The sequence below is a fragment of the Barbatula barbatula genome (genome assembly GCF_947034865.1).
Source record: "Barbatula barbatula genome assembly, chromosome: 24".
In the NCBI taxonomy this organism is placed as follows: domain Eukaryota; kingdom Metazoa; phylum Chordata; class Actinopteri; order Cypriniformes; family Nemacheilidae; genus Barbatula; species Barbatula barbatula.
This window is the reverse complement of record NC_136787.1, coordinates 19,056,502-19,079,687: the sequence shown is the minus strand read 5'-3', so window position 1 is coordinate 19,079,687 and position 23,186 is coordinate 19,056,502. Positions and strand designations below refer to the sequence as shown.

Genomic DNA, 23,186 nt, shown 5'->3' with positions numbered 1-23,186 from the left:
TGTGTTGACACAATGAGTACAAGTCAAGTACAAATCCTGAGCACAACGAATGACTCAATCAGTTATTTACAATTAGTACTGAAGAAATCAAAAATCCTGCTCCTAGGCCCAATGCACACGGCACTGAAGAAAAGGTCGTTTCATGTCGCGATTTCTTTTTCCAAACTGACATTCGTTACATACAGACCACTGTAGGCCGAGAAATAAAAATAAACGATACATCTCAAACCATGTTTATTAGTTCATTAACATGTTTGTGCTCCAGTTTATCATCTGAGACGGGCAACATTTAGTCATAATTTAAATCAGTGCAGTCTGAATGATCATATACAATTCTTGTTTGTATTTGAAGTGCTTTTTATAAAATATATATAGTCATTATCCGTGAATGATATTATTTACACTGCCAAACTCAACAGCAACCTATATGTGTGGTAATAGAAACATAAACGTCTTAGATGGGAAGCAGACATCCATCAACAACACTTTCCTTAAGAAGCAAGGCACTCCATACTGAGGACAGTCTAATGTTCCAGTTTTAAAGTTTTCAGTGGATGTTTTGAGGTGATGTGTTCATACTCCCGCTCTCTGTTTGAAGTTCCTCTTGTCGAAGTTTGATCAAAAGTGGCGTCCTATTTCAGATGCATGTTCTCTGAACATCTTCTGTTGTGGAAAACTTATTTACTGGTATGCAGGGTGTCCTGAAACTTGGTGCTTGTGAACCGAACATGAAAACCTTTCTTGTTGATGGTGTCGTCCGAATGAAATTTGATGACGATGGCATCGCCGGCTGAATGGATCTCCTCCGGTGGCTAAAACAGGAATGCAAGACAAAATGATTGAAACGTATGAATTCAATAGCATGCATATACTGTAGTTATAAAACAAACAGGTCTTGTCGTGAATGCTCATTGGCCGATAGCTATTCACGAATTCCTTTTAGGTCAGTTATATGGCTAGTTCACTCAAAAATGACACATTTATTCACCCATAAGTCATTCCATGACATTTCCGGTGATTGTTATATCACTTTACTCAAACCTTCATGCGAAGAATCGCGTAGAGCATCATTCAGGTAATGAAGGCGTGAAGTGCTTAGCTTTACCCCAGAGCCGCAGTAGCGTCCCAGCCTGGGAGCTTTGACATCCGCCCCATCGAACAACTCAACGTAGTCATAACCGCAGTCGGCTTCTTCCTCTATTTCAAAGGTCTGGAAGATGAGCTCCACGCCGTAGCCCTTCTCCGCAGAAATCAACCACTGGCAGTCGGAAGCTCCGGGGTAGTTGTTGTCACCGAACGCAGCGTGGGAATAGAGATCCTTGGTCCTTATCGCTGCCTTTAAACTACCACCACACTCTGAGAACACATGCAGAGAAATGATTAACATAAACCAAAGTCAACATTGGAATATAACCAACCTGAGATCACGTCAGACGGTCCATCTGAAGAAATACCTGCTGAGTGAGACGCCTTAAAGCCTCTCTTCTGTACAGAGCTATCGGAGAAGAATCGCAGGAACATACTGTCGCCACTGGAAACCACTGGTGATGGCTTCTTACTGCCACAGAAGCTTCCCAAACTGGGCGCCTTGTTGTTTAGACCGTCATATATCTCCAAATAGTCGTAGGCACACTCCTCGTGTGCTTCCATGGCAAGCTCAACAAATGCCTAGGAACGAGAATACAATACTTTGACTAAACACACCTGAGGAATCTCTACGAAATGACATCGTGTTAATAGTTACTACAGAGTGATAGTTAAAGGATCGTCCCTAGGTTTGAATCAACAACCTTTTGTTACGATCCTATAACTTTTAAAGACTAATGTTGTCAGTACGAGTTTAATGCGGTGGCCCGGTGTGGTGGACAGGGTCCAGGTGCAGGTTTTCTTGCTGGGGTATTTATCAGGCCAGTTTGGACTCGTGATGATACCGGAGACGCTGGTAATGACCTGGTCACAGCCCACTGAAAGCACAAAAGCAGAACAAATGATCTGTAAGATGAAATATGTCATGTCCAGAAATCACTTTTCCTTTTCAAAAGGTTCACATGAAAGGTGATTGTGTGACTTTTCAATTCAAAACTCTTACAATGTGAGGTGTACACGGTATATAACTGTGAAGAACCCTTTCATTTAGACGTTCTGTTGGGCACCGCGTCTTATCAAATGGCACAGATGAAGCACACATGCTGTGAGCATTTTGTTTTTTCATTGTAAGTTTTCAGATTATCCGTTTGACACATCAGTAATTTCTCGCCTATGAATAAGAAGTTCACACGAAAAATGATTTTGGCATTTCTTCTCCCTCATGTCACTCCACACCTGTACGACTTTCTTTCTTTTGACTTACATCGTACGACATTTCTAAACATATCTTCTTGTGTGTTTCACAAGAAGAGGTTTTGAATGGCATGAGATTGAATACATGTTTATTTTTCGACCAGAAACATGACTTTCATTCATATAAGGTAGAATGATGGACCTTCTTTGCAGTCGTGGTTATTGTTGTGCAACACAAAGCCGCTGCGACATTGACAGCTGTAGCTCCCAAACGTGTTTACGCACTCGTGCTGGCAGCCTCCATTCTCTCTTGAACACTCGTCCACATCTGCCACAGAAAGAGAAATTGTTTGTGGGTTCATATCACAGAACAAAACTTGGCTACTGAAGAAATGATCAAAGATGCTGTTGCTATACTTCAACCTTGGGCATGGTTAAGAATTTAATAGAAATAGTTTTTACTCATTTGATGAAACAAACATTTTGTTTAGGGTGTATGTGTTAGGACTCTGTCCTTCCTGTCTCGAGCTTTCAAGCTCCCTGGGCAGAGTCTTGACATTGCCACGTCTTTCGGGTTTCTGTTGTGTTATGTGTGGAGACATGTGGCTTTATGTTGTTACGTGATGCCACGTGTCTTCCTGTTATGTCTCTCAGCCCCACCCTCCTATGTCCTGTAATTTCATTAGGGTTTCATTCACCTCGTTAGGGTTTCATTCCCATCAGCTGTCACCACTCTCCCCATGTAATCACTCCTCGTTAGTGTCTCCCTTTATATGGTCTCAGTTTTCTCTCTGTTGAGTGTTGGTGCATTGTCTTTATCTATTGTCTCTTGTCTCTTGTCTCTATGCCCAATGCTGATGTCCGTCATTGGATTACATGTTGTTCCAGTTTGTATACTTATTAGTTCATTTTTCCTAATACCCTTGTTTTCTCCTCCTCGTGGGAGGTGTTTGTTTGCCTTGTTTTTTGGTTCATGTTTTTCCCATTGTGGATGTTTCATTTAATAAAGGTTTGTTTACGTTAACCCTTCGTCTTCCTGCATCTGGGTTCTGTCCAAGCCATTTCGTGACAGTATGCACTTATGTATATTTACTAGGGCTGTCAATACATAACTAAATTAATCCCGTTTGGTGCAATTAACTGCGATTAATTGTGAAATTAAACATACATTATTTTGTTTAACATGTTTATTTTAGTGCAGTCAATCGATTTAAAAGTGACTGATCACACATAGTATTTATGATGTTAAATATTCTTTTACATTCTATTCATTTCACATTTTATCTCTAAATGAATGTAGAATCAACACATTTCTTTAACAGCATCCTTTTATGACTGATATTGTCGGCTTTGCAACTGATGTCTTTATTAAATATATTGTTTATCTTCTACTAATCAAACATACTGGACGTGTCAATACGACCATTTCAAAAGAGCAATATATTTCAGCTTTCAAACGTTCCCCATACACTTCCACAGTAAATGCATGAATACAAATGCAACATTGGATTGTTTTGACATACTGCATGGACTGAAAAGCATTCAACAGCTGCTGCGGCTTTCCTTCCAAAGAGGCCGTTGTAAACTTTAAATTGACCTTGTAATGCTTTCAGAACCAAACATACAATCTGTGAGTAATCTGATTACTAAATCTGGTGACGTTCAATGCTCACCGGAGAAGAAGTGAGCTTTGAAGCCTCTCTTGGACACAGTGTTGTCCGATTTGAATTCCACGCACATGCTGTTGGCCTGCGATGTGATGGCCTCTGGTTTCTCTGTACCACAGAATTTCCCATGAAGCTTTGAGTCAGTGGACAGACCGCTTCGCACCTCAACATAATCATACTTACAAACCTTAGGACAGAAAGGAAAACTATGAATAAACACCGTAAATAAAGCATTAGCGTATTGTCGTGATGTCTTTTAGGTGCTTCTTTTAAACTAGAGTTAAACCTTTCAAATGACACACGATGATCGAATTTAATTTGCCATTTGAAAAGCCACAGACCTTAAGGACAAGAAAACGCTGTAACTATATTAGAACTGTTTATTTCAAGGGATCACGTTGAATCTGCATCACGCAGAAACATTCCTAAAATCTATTTTCTTTCTTCAGCCTCTCACAACACATGGCAACCCTGGTTCACATCAGACAACAGAAAACCTTGTCTGACCCATTTCTCCGACTCACATCATTGCCTTCGATCTCAAAGGCTTCGAGAAGCAGCGTGATGCGGTACTGCGCGGGTGCGATGAGCTGCCACACGCAGTTCTTGTTGGGTGGGTATTCCTGCGGCCATCCTGGACTTGTGAAGGAGCCGTTGAGGTTGGTCATGAATCCACCGCAAGCAGCTGCTGGGGTCAGAGGAAAGAGCAATTGAAATGCAATAAAACACATTATGGACCGATGGAGATGACATCCGAAAAAGCAGGGGAGACAGTTTCCCTTGTGTTAAAAAAACGCTTTCATCACATACTGTGTGTCCACAACCAATGAGGTGTTCTTTCTTCTTGGTAAAGCAATCTCATAATAGCGCTTCTTTCTATATAAGAGGTCACATGGTCTCGTGTTCCTCATGAGAGATCAAATGCACGAGATCATTTGTTTTCTTATGACTGTGGCACGTGCACCAGAACAGTCAGGATCATGAACGAATCTTTCGCATTCAACAGAATGAAACGAAACAAGCACACATTCAAACAGAGTATAGATATGTTATTTACAAGACATCATTTAAAGCATTTAAATCATTTAAATATATCACATCATGTTGTGGACTACATTTCTCATCTGATACGCTTGGTGTTCGGTAGGTATTTCTTCCACGTTTCGTCGTTTAAACAAAACGTAAAAAACGTAAACGTTTTTAGCACGTGATCTGTAGTATAATGTTTATCAGACGGCCAGCTTCATGATATGTGCATATTCGCTTTTAAATACCTCAAAAATATGATTTACCACATCTTTAAATGGCACGCAATTGGCATCATGTCAAGATATTGAAAACCCTGCATGATTTTCAAATTACTGGTTTACGGTCACATCAACAGAATCGATAAAGTTGCTCAAATCCGTCGTCGATTATTAAAATCATCATCTATTCAGTAGTGGACAGTATTCTGATGTAGTTTATAAGTGCTGTTCATGTGTAAGTTTACATTCAGCTATAAAGGAATTAACTGAAACACACGTTTGTTAACATTGAACCGGAAGCTTCTCCCTTCTTTCGCTCAAAGCGTCATGGACGTAGGAATTTTGTGGATAGCTTGTGTGTTCATAATCATGTGTAAATTGCAGACTGCATTACTTATAGCGTGATAAGAATATTCGTGTGTCTCTTAATCTGACGTCAAACCTCAATTTCATTTACTTAATTCATGACATTAGTGTCCCTAATAGACATTTAGGTTTAGGTCAAGACGTACTCTAATCTCCCAGCACAATTACACCAACAATGACTGTAATCAAATGCTTACAAACGAGATCACGACGAGAACCGAGTCATCAATCAAAAAACCCTCAAACCCTGATTGAAGAGCAGTGAATGAAATAGCAGCGACTGCCTTTAAACTGGAATATAACTGGGAGCAGTTTTCCTCCGTGCCGTTGATTGGTGACGTGTGGTGTCAAGGGTTCCTTTGGCTTCGGGTCACTTTTTTTTCATCTGTCAGATGCTTTTATCTTAAACGACTTACAGGCATTCAAGTTTATCTGTGTGTTCACACTTAAACTGACCCAAAACAAACCACCAATAAATGTCCGCACGTGTTTTAGGGGTCATGGTGTCGTTCGTGTGTACATGTGCAAGTATTTCACTCACCTGTACAGCTGCGGCGATCGGGCGAGAGCTCAAAACCGGGTTCACAGGCACAGTAGAAGCTGCCCAGGGTGTTGACACAGCGTTGCTCGCAAAACCCGTTATCAGGCCGGGAGCATTCGTCGATCTCTGCAGCGGGATAGAAACGTGAAAACGTTGCTTTCACTCCATTGGAGTAAGTAAAAAATGTCAAATTCAAACAAGCTTGCAAGCATCACCTTTGAAGAAGTTGGCTGAGAATCCAGCTTTGTTTACAGAACCATCAGACACGAACTTCATCCACAGCTGGTTGGAGCTGCTCTTGATGTCGTTGGGCTTTTCGTAACCACAGAAGCGGCCCAGGAGAGGACTGCTCTCAGAATCCCCGTCTCTCACATCCAGGAAGTCGTAGGCACAGCTATCATGTTTCTCTATCTGAGAATTAAAGCACAGAGCTCAAAGAACTGATTCTGTCAGGGTCATTTTAGAGAAAAAGAGCTGAACGAATCAAGTAAGTAAAACAATTGATAGATTTATGCTACGCTTTAGAGCTCCAATCAATAACCTTTGTTTCTGTATGAAACATACAGTTGCAGGTTGCTTTACTGATCTTTAAATGGGCTGAAGGGGGTCAAAAGAGGTCAGTCAAACATTTTTCAAGAAATGTCACCCACAGGCTCAAATTATAAATCATCAAACATGTCAAGAAATTGATCCACTTGCTCAAGAAATGGCATTTCTTTCATTTTAAAATGTAAAAATGTTTTAAATAATTACCAAGAACAAAACTACTATTTTCTACTCTAAAATACTTTATTTACTTGCTTTAAATGGGTCTAACAAAACTTTAACTTCACCATATTCAACTATGAGTGCAACTCATATCAACCTCGAGTTTGTTTCCCAATGAACCAATTAAAACCTGTGCTCCCTGACTCAAACTGCCAATCCAGCCAATGGGATTTCAGCTCGCACCTTTGTTTTTGCAATTGTGTGCAATATGCATCAGATGGTCAGTGGGTGTTTGGTGGGCGTTCGCTCGGAGACTAGGGTTTGTTATAGAATAACACATTGCATTAACATGAAAACCAAGATTCATTAACAATGTACATCACCTCAAATGACTGGAAGCTGAGGCCCACGTGAAAGCCCTGGGGCACAATGATCTTCCATACACACACTTTACTGGGCCGATAGTCGTCAGGGTAATTGGGTGACTCGATCTGTCCACTGTCTCTTTCCACCTCTCCTCCACAAATAGCTGAAAGTGTCAAAAGAGCAAGGCAAACCAATGGCACGTCTGTTCAGTATCTCAAAGAGAGCAAACGCTTTAGCTAAGAACAGAGTCAGGATTGGTCAGGACCTTCATAGACGGCAGAGAAGCCCTTTCCCACCCAATTACTGCTGCTACGAAACTCAATCCACAGACGGCTGTCCGTGGACACGATGGCATCGGGTAGCTGGTCTCCACAAAAGCGACCTACAGCAAAAATACAATCACAATTCTGTCAGAACGCATCTAGAATTTACTGTGAATATTTTGACTTTTAGATGCTTTCTTCCGAAACTGCACATTACATGAAATAAACAAAGTAACACTATTGTACTTCTCATAATGGTTTGAAATACTTCATTTTATAGTCAGTTTTAGATCAATGCAGATGTATGAAACATTATTGAAACATTCAATTCAGTTTATACGGTAATATTGTTCAAAATGAGTTCACAAAGTTAAAAAACATTAACATATTGCATCATATAGCAAGCTATGACAGATTTTTCATCTATATTCTGCAGCCCAAGAAAAGAAAAGTGATTACCATACAAGAAAATGCCAATAAAACTGAATAAGCTTTGTGGGTAAAATCATGCAAAATGCAGAAATATCAAGATCAAATGTGAGAACCTATCAAAGGTGCATTTCTCCAATATCCGTCACGGATCTCGACATGGTCGTACCAGCACAAGTGACTTCTGTATAGATCCATTGACGTAAAATTAAGAATGATCTAACCAATAAAAAACAGAAACAAATGAAGAAATGAAACGATACAGTTAAATGCATAAATCATTTTAGGTAACTAAAGGAAAATAGTTTTCCTAGTTGAAAATAATTATAACATAACAGCCTCTTATGTGAAATGTAAAAGTTTTATAATAATCACTATTATTATTAATAAAATGAATTAATAACAGTAGCAGCAGTAGTGTTAAAGATATTATTATTAGCATCAGAAAATAGACAGATATTTGACAACAAATTGCAACAGATGAATGAATAATATCAAACAACAAACAAACTAAATGTTGAGAACTAGATGAGCAGAAAGGACATGCAGTTATTTACAAAATAAGGTCAATATTAAATGTAAATATTAATTATCATTGTTGTAATAGCTTTTATGCAGTAGAATTAGAAAAAAACTGAATTGTACTCAAATGTTGCTTTTATTGAAACTAACATATCGTAACCATCACAGCAGTTGTGCGCAAATAGGGCGAGTAATTAAACTACGCATAAACTTAAACCAAATCTGTCACTGAACACATTTCCCGATCAGTGTTTGATCAAGTGAATGCTGTTAATAAGAGATAATAATAACATAAAAATGATTCTTCAATGACAAAAGGCCTGAGAATATTACAGGACACAAATGTATAAGCTTCACTCTTAACTGTCCAGACACATATCGCCATCATAGTCAACAGGTGTGTTTAAACCTCCATACTGTGTGCGTTCTATACCTTCTCACCGGGCGTGACCGATATCCTCCACATGCAGTGAATATACGCGGCGTATCCGTTCGGGAACCCAGGGGAGGTGAAGTTTCCAGTGCTGTCCTGCAGACTCTCTCCACATCCTGTGAACAAACCAGAGCGAAGCCACATTAAGACAAACACACAGATGCCTGACCTGGAAACCGGATTCTCTGAATGGACATCTGTCATCACTACTATCCAGTTCCCTTGACGACAGCACCCACAATGGGCAGCAAAGAAGTCAGAGCGGATTTGAAAGGAATTCCTATCAATGGCGCACATGCATGCTTATTCACAATTAGCATAACCCTCGCATATCAATTACAGCTACGCAAATTACCAATCTAGGAATGCTGTGGAATCTCTGGACTCCATTCTCAGGTTTGGCACGTTTTATTGCATAAGAGACCAATAGCCTAACAATAAATGATGGAAAACAGTAGCAGTTCTGCAGATGTTAAGGTTACTGTAGCTTTGTTTTAGAAAGGGAAATCATTCTGCGCTGAGATTTAAGGAGATGATTGCAAAAACAACCGTTCGGTTTAACAGGAAAACCATTATCGCATTACGGATGTGTCATTTGATTTCCCCACCGTTCGAGGGAATCAAAAGAGCTGTTCCAGCTGCTACAGCGCAGATGTGCTCGGGATGTGAAGGGCCACTTACTGGGACACTTGTACAGTTTTCGTGCTTGAGCGATGTCCCCTTTGCTCAATCTCGTGCGCTGTCCGATTGGTGGACGGGCTCCCTCAACATCATACTTTGGCAGCATGGTATCCAGATAGACGCCCCTAGTTTTTCAGACACAAGTAACAGGTTTTCAAATCTTAAAAGCCTTTTAGAAGATCTGAGAGAAGGGAAAAGATTGTGAAACTGACATGACACAAAACATGTCCGTTGTTTGATTGACATCAGTCTCTTTCTCAAACTCTCTCATCGCTATTATCCAGTTCCCTTGACAACAGAGGCGATTTTACAGGGGTCCTTCTGTCATTACTGACTCATCCTCTTTGCTCTGTCATTCAACAAAACATTATTTGAAGGCGACTAAATTACAAAACTTTCATTTTTTGGTGAACTGTCCCTTTAAGCATTGCGCTCCGACTCCCTGGAGCCCACCCTTGCATGCCAGAGAACAACGGCTCTCCAGCACCGCGATTGTCCAGGACAAAAAGCCTGGAAGGCCTTTATTTGTTTTGGCCCAACTCCAGGATCCCCAGACTGTACAGTGCCGAAGCTAGAAAACCTACGATGGGAATATTTCTAAAATAACACTGATAATGACCTGGATTTGATACTTTCATGTAAATCTAACACAAATCCACCAAATACTTAAGCAAGATGAAAAAGATACCGGCTAGTTATTTAGCTTGAGAATATTCTGAAACATAAATATACAGAGGGCTCCCACAAACCTCTTAACCAATGAAATTCTGCATTCAATGATGTTATTTCATGCAAATTATTTGTATTTGATAATGAACCATTCAGATTTGCATACCGGTTTACAGATTTATAAAAATACCAATTCACACATCGAACGTCAAATGCTTTTTTGTTCATATTGTAACATACGGGTGTGTTTTTTTATTACGGTTCCCAGATAAACTAGTTTTTAATCTGGCAATATAACACAAAGAAACACATTTTCACTTGTGATTCGCTGTCATTTTACATTACATTTTGGTATTATTACTCGTACACGGAAATTGCGGAAAAGTTTAACATAACAGTTTTCAGAAGTCTACATTTGATGGTTTTTGTTTGTCGCTAATACTGTCCTCACAAACCAAGTTCTAGACGTAGATCGCTTCATCCCACCTTCCCTGCGCTACAGACATTTCAGATGATTTTCTGATAGTGACAATTGGAAAATAATTGTTTAAATATGTGACAATTTTACAGTTTTATTTTGCAATATACCGATGTAACGAAATTAATGATATAAGCCCAAAATTCACTTGAGCTGAATATACACTAAAACATTGATGCTACATGAAAATAAATATAACCGCCATTATTACCACCGTAGAATCGTATTATAAAAAGCCAGGCGACACAATCATTTGTGACACTGTGTAATGATCACAATATGACTCCATTAACATAATCAGCAAACCACATCAAGGTCAACTCCAAAGCTTTTAAGGGCAACTATGGGAGACCCAATGAAACAGACCAGAGCGCTTCCTACCTAAAAACACATCTAGCTGCTCTCAAACTTTGGCTCACAGTCTGGATTCCAGCAGTATGTGAATATAACAAGTCTTCAGATTCCTCTCCTCCCCATCATCTACATTTATCCTTTTAGAGTCAGACACTGTACATTACAGACATCGACACACACAGTGGGCCTCAATCATGAAACATTCATTAATATATATAATGAACTCCAATCATTTGTAAATAGGGCGCATGCATGCTTATTCACTATTAGCATAATCCTTTATAGCATAAATGCATGAGAGAGCAATGGGTCTAATGTGTCTTCACAAAGCCTTTTTACAAGTCCTCACCAATGCTGGCTGCTCTTCTGAAAAAGACCAGCTATGATTCACGGTATATTCACGACAGTATCTTAATTTGAAGAATGTTACTGAATATAAATATGCAGTAACCAGCAATAATAATTTCTCTATTGTTGTGTTGTACATGTGTAATGATTGGTCAATGTACAATCAGTGTTTGTCCCGCCTCTCCTCCATTGTGATTGGACAGCTTTGTAAAAAGGGACAGTGACGAGCTCTGCGTTTACCCAGGAGTAAAAGCGAAAAAATGACACGGCAAAGGCACTCGTTAAACATCATTACGATTCATGCTTTCTATGTTTTACATAGACGTTAACACGTGGTGGGGAGCAGGTGAACATTTCTTTCGTTCCAACTAACATTTAAAAAATCCCAACATTTTCATGAATCCGATAATGTTCGTGTCAGAACGACTTTACGAACGATTTACACAAAAATTCGTTCTCCTCGTGTTTCATGAATGACTAGTCTGTGATAAGCCTTCTAAATGAATGGCATCTGCATATTTCTTTAGACATTTAAGTAAATAACGACCTTTCCAACCAATCAACTCGCACCAGACAAGCGAAATTTTGGTTAGAGCAAATGTGTTTGAATTAAAGGCCCAAGATAAAAAGCATTGACCACACATTTCTTATTGAAAAAGCATGTTGCGGCAGGACAAATCAAAGGTTTTGCCATGAACCACATTTGGTACTTGCTAATGCTTATTGGACGGAAGCAGTTTGAGACGTGTTGACATGTTTAAACAAAAAACAATAACTATAAATATATTTATAATGCTAAATATATTAGTGTCTACTCCAATACATACAGATGGCCTCTAAACTAGCAGACATTTCAATTAATTTGGGAAATAATTTTAACAAATAAATAAGCTCATTTTAATAAAAGTTTATGACTGCAAACCTTGAAAAGGTGTTTCTGGCGTAATGCATGATGCTATCAAAGTCATAAACCTCGCCCAGGGAATCTACATCATCAGACTCCATCTTTATGAAGTTGTACTCCTGACCTGTAAAACACAGAAAACTAGTAACAGACCCTTTCACATTTCATTAGATTACACAGGAAGTCATTCCGAACTGCAGTTCATCCGAGAGAGAGTTACTGTACCCGGCTGGATGTTTTCTCGAAATATATCAACATGATTGTCCCGGTCAGGTCGCGTGTGCTCATGCCAGAAGCCGATGACGTGTCCAAGTTCATGCACCACGATGCCAAACTTGTCACAATTCTTCCCGATGGAGATGGCCTGTGGACCTCCTCCTCTCCTCCCTACAAATGAACAACACCTTCAAAAGAGCAAAGCTGGGATTACAAAACATTCTTGGATAAACCTTTAAACAAGAGGTTGATCTGATGTTTGTGGGTGTAGTTTGTGCCTTGTTGCAGACAGACATCAAGTTTTGTCTGCTAGTACTTTACATATTTTGTAAGTTTGACACCAAAACATAATCCGAGGGTTTGACAAACCAAACATGTGATACTGTAATGCTGAAATTGAGTTAATATAGAACATTAAATATTTAAACCAAATATTATGTAAAATAATATGTTTTGATAAACAGAAGGCTATTGCCGTAGGTTTTCTATTGTAAACTATTATACAGATTTTTATTCTTGAGCATTCAGAAGATAAACTGGTTGTTAAGAAACATTTTTACTTTAATAGCTAAACACTCAAAATGTGTCACTTTTGACCAAATCAAAGTAGGATCAGATTAACATTACACCACACACAAGAGTTATTATGCTTTTCATATTAGTTTGACTTTGTTTTATAAATATTTGTAATTTGCTTTTATTTTTCGATTTTCAGTTATGATGCTAATTTTACTTAGTATAAGCAAATTTGGTATACGCTTTTGTCATCGTATCATACATTTTTTCCTTTTTTTGTTGCTGAATATGATTAATTCATTTAATTTTTGTTTTATTTTATCATTATAATTTAAGTTCTTAAAACTAATTTTTTCCTTCATTTTTTAGGTCAAAATTGTATTTAATTTCAAAGAACAGAAACGTTTTCAAAGTTCCAATTTTAGTAAACTAAAACAACCACGAATGAAAACCATCTTTGATAAGCAACGTGAAGGTCATTACTTTCTTCGCCCATTCAAACAAATTCAACGCACGATTTATCAAAGTTCAACAACGCTGTGTTCAATTCACACAAAGAATGCAGTCAGCTCAATGGTCAATCAGACCCTAAGGTCAAGCTTTGCTTCCACACAGAAAATAGGGCTTTGTGAAGAGGGTGTCCAAAACGAAGATGTTTTTGTCAAATGGGCACATGGCCTTCTGTTTCAGGAACTGTGGTGTTGTGGCGATCGGTTCACTTGAGGACCTCAACGAAAGGCTTTGTCTGTTTTCGTCCATACGACCACACAGTAAATGTCAATTCAGAGAATTTTCAGTTTGTAGTGAACTGTTACTTTAACGCTAGGAATAATGTTAAAAGAAACATAAAAAGAGAACATCAGCACAACAGTCACAAACAACCGCCACGCAGCGACACTACCTGCTGGGAGCAGCTTTGTTCTCAAAGAAAACTAGCTGTGTTTGTGCAGTTGGTGCCTATAGAAAGACAGGAAAACAGAAAGTGCTGGAAAAAAGCTCTGGAGAGTTTTCAATTCAGGGAGCGATCTGCTGTGCCTTGTGAAACCGAGGGGAAAACTGAAATCATTCATGTGGAGGACGGATAACAGCGAGTTATTGTCTCTAGAGACCGGCAGGTGAACTTACCCACATGGCCGGATGGTAAAGACGATGTAGCTCTCCTCTGTGCTTCTCTCCACAAAGGTCACGCAGGTATATTTCTCCCAGTGACGCATGGCTTGCTTGAAAACCGCTCGCTGGCTGCCTACAGGGGTTTGGGTTTAAATCGTTAAAGACATGTCCTGAATCATCCAGGTCAAATGGAAATGTATTCTAAACTAGTCGGCTGCAAAATTTGCAAACTATTAAGGTTAGCGTGAAGCTTTGAGTTAGAATTATGTTTAGGTTAACAGTTAGCCTCGTATAGAGGCGAGCCCAACATACTAGTAAAGAAATATACAAAACAATGCAAACATGACGATAAGATAATAAGACAAAGGTTTGTTGAACAATGCTTCGAAATATGCACAAATAATAACAAAAATAAGATCATATGTAATATGAAGTTATTTTTAAAACAACATATTATACAGTATAATATATAATAATAGAAACTGATATTTCCCGCAAAATCATACCAAACATTTTAACTCATAAAGCAGAATTATTAGAGATGCAGATACAACATTTTTCACCGATACAGTGACACCGAAAGATTAAATGAATATTACTTAACTTTCTGAATGATATTCATTCATATAATGACAATTCATATCCAACTTTGAACTGGTGATGTTTATTAACATTTTCTATATACAGAGAGCACAAAATCAATGCATTCCTCTGTCCTCGATTTATCTTTTTAAAACGGTCGAGGCAAGAAGACAGTTTTGTTTTATGTAGGTCTACTTGCTCAATAACAGAGCCCAAGACGTTATGGATTGCGGGATTAAAAATAAAATAATAAAAATCACAACCTCATACAAATAAAAAATGGCATCTTACCGCTAAAGTTGCCACTAATAATATACGGGATAATGCCATCCGGCCAAACTCGTTCAGGTCTGGCGGTGGCTGCTCTTCTTCTGCGTAGGAGAATTCGACTGGCCGAGACGTTCTCTGCATTGCTACTAGCTGAGGATCTGTTAGCTATAGTAAAGATGATACTTTAGACAACACGCGCATTTAAAATAGTTTGTATACAATTTCATGTTATATAAAATTGCGATTGTAAATTAGACAGTTTGACGGCATTGGAACAGCAGCTTGTTTTTAATAACCATGCTGACCTGATTCAGATATAGAGAGGTTAGAAGAGGCATTCAGTGCAGCAATAATGTAGTTCAACTTAAGCGAGCGCAAGTCCTCCTCATCCAGAGCTATATCCCCCAGATAAGCAGCTAAAACAGAGATTCACAAACGACAGCATCACAAACTCTTAAACATAACAAGAGACCGTTCTAAAACACATTTTATTTCTTAAAAAGCTTTTGGCACATGTCCTCCACAACCCCAGGTATTTTTACACACTATACAGACAGAAAACGGTTTCAGAAATTTACATATTTCGAATCTCGATAGAATCAGGGGAAAAAACAACATTTGAAAGCAGAATCCTGATACTTTTCGCCCCTTTCCTGGGGACTGACGGGGAAAATATCTTGCTATAATGAGAAGCATTCAGCCCGACACAAAGTTCTTGGTAATTGAGTGCATGGGGACCAAGAACCAGAATCAGCGGTCATAGGCACAATGGCTCAAGGCCAACAGAGACACTTAAGTAACTCTCTGGGGTCACACCTGCAATCTTTATGTTTCCAGCTCAGACTTTTAATAGACTCTCAGGCCTGGCAGGAGATGCTGAAAAATATCCACAAACTAGAACCAACACCCAGACTCAGTTGACTTTGCCCCAGGGTCTGTCTAATTACAAATATGATGTGTGTCTAAGACATTAATAATAAAGCACAGGTGGCGTGGCTTTATTTAAAAGGCTTGTTAAACTTTAACCCAGGGCTAAATGCAGAGCACCATGAGGGATTAGTCTATATGCCACCTTTTCTTATAACTTGTTAATGTTAACTTTTCATATAACAAGGCTTACGGTGCAATCATTTCATGACGTAATCAGATGTATTTACCTTGCTCAAGAAGGCAAAGGGAGGGCTCACGAGTATTTTGTTCACTTCACTATGATTTAAATTTTTTACCGTCCAATTTAAAGTCATGATTACATTTGCACTTTACATTATACTGGATGATTTTATGTCGCAGACGGTAAATCAAAAAAATAATATTTTGGTTGTTAATAATAATAATACACATTAATGATTTTGCATCACAACGTGCTGGGAAACAAGTAGTCGAGGAAAGTTTTCATATGATTTGCTTACTAAGGGACTATTCCTTTGAAGTCTGCAAGTATTTAACTGGGGCTGGACAAGTTAAACGTGTTATTATCGCGTTAATGCATTGATTAATTAATGCAGACAATTCTTTTATCATGCAGTTTTTAAAGTAGGCTATTATTTTATTTCGGTTGCTCATTGGCTCTGAAACATATAGCCAAAGGATGGGTCACAGGAGGGGTAGGATGTTGGCATGGGCTTCATCATAGCTAAAAATAATAGCCTGCAGAATACTTTCCCCGGCTGCGGTACAAAACTGCAACAATAAGAAATTGTGTTGCGTGTATTGTATGCAGTATAAACCTAATGCAGAAAACGGGTTTAAACAGAAGTGCCCAGAGCGCAAAGTACTAAACCCAAGTTCACTTTCACGTCTTTTCACTCGGAAACGGACACAAAATTAGGTCAAAATTACCATACGAGCAAAGTTCCTTGTAAAAGTAGTCCGTTTCATGAACGTAAACAGCTCGGGAATAAAAAAGTACGAAATAAATGTCAGGCCCTGAAACATAAAGCAAGTTAACTCCAATCCAAATGAATGTCTGAATAACTCTTTTTGGCATAAAACTACACTTTCTGTGTTAACCTTTTCAAAAACATGTTTTTAAATGCTTTTATTTACAAGAACGTAAATCTTTATGAACTACAACTTAAAATTATTTAAGTCTATGTTGGTCATGCAACTGAGAACAGCCTGGAGATCTTTATTTAGGACACTTTGCATAACTGTATATAAGGTTAATCATTGTTTGCATAAATCACAATATGGATAATTTAAAAAAAGCCAAAGATCAATTTGTCAATAAACCATGTAGAGCATTCTCACACACTTTAATGAAGTACATTACTTACAAATAAGAAATGATCTCATGTGCAAGTCCTGGCGGGCAGGCAGCTATATAAAATGTTGATTTGAACGCATATTTAATTGGTTTGTTGACTCTTTTGACAGCGCAGAACTGTTATACCATGTTCTCCGCCTGGCAGGAGACTTTATTAAGCCTGAAACAGATGCCAAACAAAACAAAGCTCTGAATGTTCAGGCATGTTTTCCATAATTGTGGATTTCGTCAAACACTCACACCTTCCTGTCGATGACTTTTTTGCCCTTACTGTTAGACACAGAAACCAATCAATCACGCCAAACCTATTTCCACATTACAATCTGCAATCTAACAGACTTGACGGTGAAACCTCTGCATCTTTCAAGCTGTTTGGTTTAAAACTGACAGTGGAATAAAAAGCCACAACAAACATTGAAAGTTCAGTCGCATTGACGGCTTATAAATCATTGATGTGCCTCCACAGAATCTGTTCTTAGCCACTTTACAAACATACACTCAGTGTAAACAACACACATCGTCGCCTTAGAAATATAAAGATCTCTCTGACATTTTGGTCAAAATTGAGTTATTCACATATTCTTATTCTGTGTTAACTTATGTATATTATGCCACATTTGTTTTTGTAAACGTGAACATTTTGGGACGCTTTTAAAGAAAACAAAAAGGTGCTATCTACAAAATCTAATTATAATTTGGTTCTATAAGGTTCTGTCTGCAAGCCAATCAGCACTGTGGAAACACACATATGAGGACCAATCAGGATCAGATGTATATGTCATGTGACCAGACTCCTCAGTGACAGTGGGAAATATAGGAAACACAATGTTTAAAAGAAACCTCAAGGAGAATTTTTGTTGTTTTAGGTTTTGTTGAGGAGTTTATTTGTAGATTTATAGACACAACACTAGCCAGCAGCGCTAGCTTCCTAATTCCTCATAATGCGATTAATGCCTTTCATCTTACAATATTAAGCCCTAAAGACGACCAAATAGTCAACAATGTCAACGGTCTTAATGACAACAATAAACATGATCATGTTATTTCAGCCACACTCACCTTCTGTGGATAAAGTCAAAGTAATGGTGCCTGCAATAATGTGTTGATATACCCAATATATTCCTAACCAAAATGAACATCTGCACTATAGATAAAATAGATATAGATAAAAAAAGTCATGCTTCCTGAAATTTACATAAATCTCATAAAAGAACGTAAAAAAACTTTTTATACATTAACACATTTGAACACTAATGTAATGTTTTGACAAAAAGTTTAAGAAATTGTTTGTTTTGCTTCAATTCATGTTTTGCAGATATAACCTTACAATAAACATAAAGTGATTTTTCAGATTTTTACCTTTTCCAAAAATCCGTATTCACACATTTCGGAAAATGTTGATATTGTACATTTAGAATATATTTAGGGTCTCTGTTATGAAAGAGATTTGTTCCAGGGATGCACCGATAGGTCAATTTTGGCCGATAACGATAACCGATGTTTCTTTAACATTGGAAGCCGATAACCGATATATTGGCCAATATACAGTATCTAGATATTCATTTAAAATTCCCTAAGACTCAATAAGGCAAAAAGTGTAAAACTGCTTTTATATGAAAACATTGGTAACCGTTAGTTCTCTTTCTTCCTCTGTAAATCATGTACTACTACAGGTATATTTTTTATATGTTCTTCCAGAGCAACCCTGAAAACGTTTAACTCCGCAGCTGAAGAAGTTTAACCAGAGGAAATTATTTATTATTTATCGCTATAATATATCATCCTAAATTTGTATTATCTGCCGATACCGATAACATAAAAATGACCATTTATCGGCCAATACCGATATGACCGATAATTTATCGGCTCAAAATCTCAAAACTACTCAGAACGCAGATAGAACCTTATTATTCTAAGGCGGCGATAAGTATAAACATTTAATAAAAATATATGAATTTTAACAATGGTGCTAACTCTTCCGGTGTCAAACTACTGGGTCTGAATCTAAATAACATATATCTGGATGAAACTCCATCTGGTTTCGTTCAAATGCACACCAACAACATATTTTAAACCAACTCCAGTGTTTAACAACCCTGTTAGATCCATTATGGGCTTTAAAAGCTACAGTGAGAGAAGGGCAGCACGGTCTGGGAAACTCTTCACCCCGGGGGACCCGCCACATTTACTCTGAATGATTTTTGTTCCATAGTTCAACAACATATGAAAGTTCTGTCGCAATTTACTCATACCAGATAATGCCTTTCCTTTTCTGTTGAACATAAACCAAACATTTTATAAAAAAATGCATTCATGTTATCTTCTTAAATGGCCGTCGACATGGCAAAAGCACTTGCCTCCATCATTAAATCCATGGCAACATAGAGTAAATTATGAGAACATTTTCATATCCGGGTGAACTTTTCCTTTAAACCCCTCCGACTTGTTAACGTAACACAGGCATGTTTCGCTTCTGTTTTGCCCCAATTTTTTTATTTATAAAGAAATTTTATCCTCCATCCAAACCATTTCCTGCCTGGAGTTTCTGTTAAGGAAAAGTAATAAAATGGCTTGATATTTACAACCTGTTGTTGTATTTCTACCCCTGCATTTAATCACCGCAGGTATGCCATTCAAATTCCTCTGCTATTTCAGCACTGTGCATAACAACGATGAAATGAACTCTCTCGATGTGCTCGGCCCACATTACATTCTTGTTAAGCTTTTTAATGACATGACGTCCATGCATGCTGGGAGGATGATGAAAACTCGAGTGACAGTCCTTCTCGAAAAAAACATTTAATAACACATCATGAACAAAATTCAGCTTTAAACACCTTTTTTTTGTTGCATAAAAGTTCACAGTGTGGGTGGAAATTCAGATACACAAGGTCGCTGACATCTCAGCAGGCAAAGAACCTGTTTGAATGATTCAAATAAAAAGGCTTCGTTTCTCTTCACTACATAGAAAATAACACACAGCGGTTTGGTAACAGCAGGGTTGATATGTTTCATTAAAATGCGTTTTGTAGGGATTTGCAGAACACGGCATGACGGGGGCGACATTTAAACAATACATATTAAATTCGATTAGAAGAGGCAAGACAATTATTCGACTCCCTATTCAGTGGCCAGCTGTCTATCGCCATTACAAAGATTCGCCCCCTGAATAGGAGCTTTGTGCGTGCAGGACATCGGTTTAAACTTTAGTCTTCGTCCAAGTGTATCTCAAGCTTTGTAGGCTGCTGTAAGTTTTGCACTGCCTGAGGATGCTGACTTCTGGATCTCATGCCGAACACAGCCAAACAAAACCACACACTACAACACAATGCAAACAGCACAGCAAAACAAAACACAAACAAACAAACACAATGCAAAACAACAAAATCCCACATGACGCAAAGATATGGATGCGATATTACCAGCTTTGCAGGGGTCCTTGTAGTCGACCGCATCACTTTCATCCGGACCTGTGCGATACTGCGCGTTCACGTCCACTGCGATCCACAGCAACAGCCGAAGACTGAAGACAAGCGAACACGTCCACAGGGGCTTCATGACGGGAACGACTGCGGCCGCCGGAGAGGCTGTGATGGGAACAGTTGGGAAAATGGGAGCTGACGGGAAGGCGAGGCTTTGCTCTCTTCAGTGTCTTTATTCTAGTCCAGTGATTCGCTAACATACCCGGGCCCCGGGCCAGCGTCGAGCTTACAAACATCACAGATCGGAGGTCAGCGCCCTCAAAGCGCTCGGAGCCCCTCTGTGCGTGCGTGCGCGTGTCCGGGCTCTGACAGACGCGCATCATTGAGGGACTTTAAGTGTTTTTTTCACTCGGGTTTGTGGGATAGTATTTCTTCATAAATATTCATAGAGGACAAGCGCGCGCTATGTTCGAAACGACAGCGTCGAGCGCTCGTTGACGTACCTGACTGACATCATTGTCCTGTGAGTCGCGACGCCGTCCGGTGCGTGAACGGCTGCAGCATCGGCGCATTGATCCGCTTTATTGAGACAAATAAGAAACGATATTTGCGTTTGAATCATTTTGAAGGTTCGCGTGAAAAGTGTGCGCGACTTCTTGAGGCGCTGCGCAGGATAGACCGTAAAGTATCGCGAGAGCGTTTGAAAAGCGCACAGAAACGGCTACTCTCGCGATATAACTCGCTTCGTCGAGATTGGGGTCCATGTAGTTACATGTGTTAATCCCGTCGAATACAAACGAATTAAGTTTGGTGCGTTTAAGAAAGATTGGTCACATTACTTGGTTAACAAGCTTCTTGAAGTTGCTAAACACTGAACACACATTTTTTTCACTTTTCTAATGAATTTAAAATAGTTTCTGCTTCTCTTGATGCACTTTCAAATGTAAAAGCTAATAAAGTTTCCAGTTTCTTCAGTCAGTTCAGTTCTTAAGTGTCCAATAACTCCTCGCTCTTCTTGTAAGAATTTACCATCTATAAATGTTTTTACTATTTATTTTACCATTTATTTATTTTAATTTTTCCATATTTTCCATTATTGCTATTCATGATTATACACTTAATGTAAAAACTCATTCTTACATATTGTAATTGCTAATATGTCTGCCTTTGAGAACTGTAAATTGTTAATGTTGTTTATTCAATGCCTTTTTTGTATGTAAACCTGTTTATATGCTATTAACAACTTTTACATTGAAAATTGACAAGACATAATGTAGTATCTATCTATCTATCTATCTATCTATCTATCTATCTATCTATCTATCTATCTATCTATCTATCTATCTATCTATCTATCTATCTATCTATCTATCTATCTATCTATCTATCTATCTATCTATCTATCTATCTATCTATCTATCTACCTATCTACCTACCTACCTACCTACCTACCTTATCTACCTTATCTACCCTATCTATCTATCTATCTATCTATCTATCTATCTATCTATCTATCTATCTATCTATCTATCTATCTATCTATCTATCTATCTATCTATCTATCTATCTATCTACCTATCTATCTACCTATCTACCTTATCTATCTATCTATCTGTCTATCTATCTATCTATCTATCTATCTATCTATCTATCTATCTATATCTATCTATCTATCTATCTATCTATCTATCTATCTATCTATCTATCTATCTATCTATCTATCTATCTATCTATCTATCTATCTATCTATCTATCTATCTATCTATCTATCTATCTATCTATCTATCTATCTATCTATCTATCTATCTATCTATCTATCTACCTTATCTGTCTGTCTGTCTGTCCGTCCGTCCGTCCGTCCGTCCAATCATCCATCCATCCATCCAAAGTGCAGTTTACTCTGGGTACTCACCTTTGGAAATGTCAAAAGCTTTCTGTTGTGAATTAAGGAAGGAAAATCGTTATGAATTTTTTTTTATATGTACTTTCTCAAGAACACATTTTTGCAGATGTTTTTTTCAGTAGCAGTACTATTATAAACCATTGTTTTACATAGGCTAATATTTTGTGGTTTTGGCAAATAAAGAAATGGTATGGTGGACACAGAACAAATATATTACATATAGACTGGATTAAATAACAAAATAAAATTATTATTTACACATTCAATAAATAAATAAGTTGTATTTACTTTTCCATATGAAAACATTATTTGGCAAAACTCAGAACAAATATATTACATCCCGTTTGAAATAAATTACTAAAGAAATGAAAACATTTATATACATTCAGTAAGGACCACAATGGAAATAAGTAACTTTTTTGTGTTGTCCTTGACACGATGCTGATGTTTGATTACTTTATGTCTGATAAAATAAGACCAAGTAAATAAATATTTACTTCTCCATCTGAAAACATTACTTGGGAAAACATAACAGTAAACTAATTCAAAGACAATAACACTTAAGAAAAGCTTACAGCAGCACTTGGGATGTCGCACATAAAATTACAACAGATCACGAGCCACAACACGTCACAATATTTTCTG

At 38.1% G+C, this 23,186-nt stretch overlaps 1 protein-coding gene across 2 annotated transcripts; it reads right to left on the bottom strand.

The window, feature by feature from the left end:
* Window positions 1-214: 214 nt before the first annotated feature.
* Window positions 215-21,313, bottom strand: bmp1b (bone morphogenetic protein 1b). Of its 2 annotated transcripts, none has more exons than XM_079448802.1 (20): window positions 20,639-21,313; window positions 15,256-15,366; window positions 14,972-15,115; window positions 14,114-14,231; window positions 12,482-12,660; window positions 12,275-12,380; window positions 9,504-9,628; window positions 8,823-8,938; window positions 7,984-8,086; window positions 7,441-7,557; window positions 7,193-7,338; window positions 6,317-6,512; window positions 6,102-6,227; window positions 4,472-4,632; window positions 3,954-4,134; window positions 2,483-2,608; window positions 1,837-1,964; window positions 1,455-1,668; window positions 1,106-1,356; window positions 215-812 (listed from the first exon to the last, which is right to left on the bottom strand). In XM_079448802.1, the coding sequence occupies exons 1-20, from the start codon at window positions 20,772-20,774 to the stop codon at window positions 678-680; spliced, it is 2,919 nt and encodes a 972-aa protein (XP_079304928.1). In that variant the 5' UTR covers window positions 20,775-21,313; the 3' UTR covers window positions 215-677. The 2 variants fall into 2 exon arrangements, with proteins under 2 accessions (XP_079304928.1, XP_079304927.1); XM_079448801.1 differs by having other exon boundaries at window positions 219-812; window positions 4,472-4,635; window positions 20,639-20,885.
* Between the last annotated feature and the right edge of the window lie 1,873 nt (window positions 21,314-23,186).

Coding starts and splice junctions, on each gene's coding strand:
- bmp1b (XM_079448801.1), bottom strand. CDS start 20,774: ATGAAGCCCCTGTGGACGTGTTCGCTTGTCTTCAGTCTTCGGCTGTTG. Junction 15,116..15,255: donor CCTCTCTATATCTGAATCAG/GTCAGCATGGTT, acceptor TCTTTACTATAG/CTAACAGATCCTCAGCTAGT. Junction 12,661..14,113: donor TTTACCATCCGGCCATGTGG/GTAAGTTCACCT, acceptor GCTCTTTTGAAG/GTGTTGTTCATTTGTAGGGA.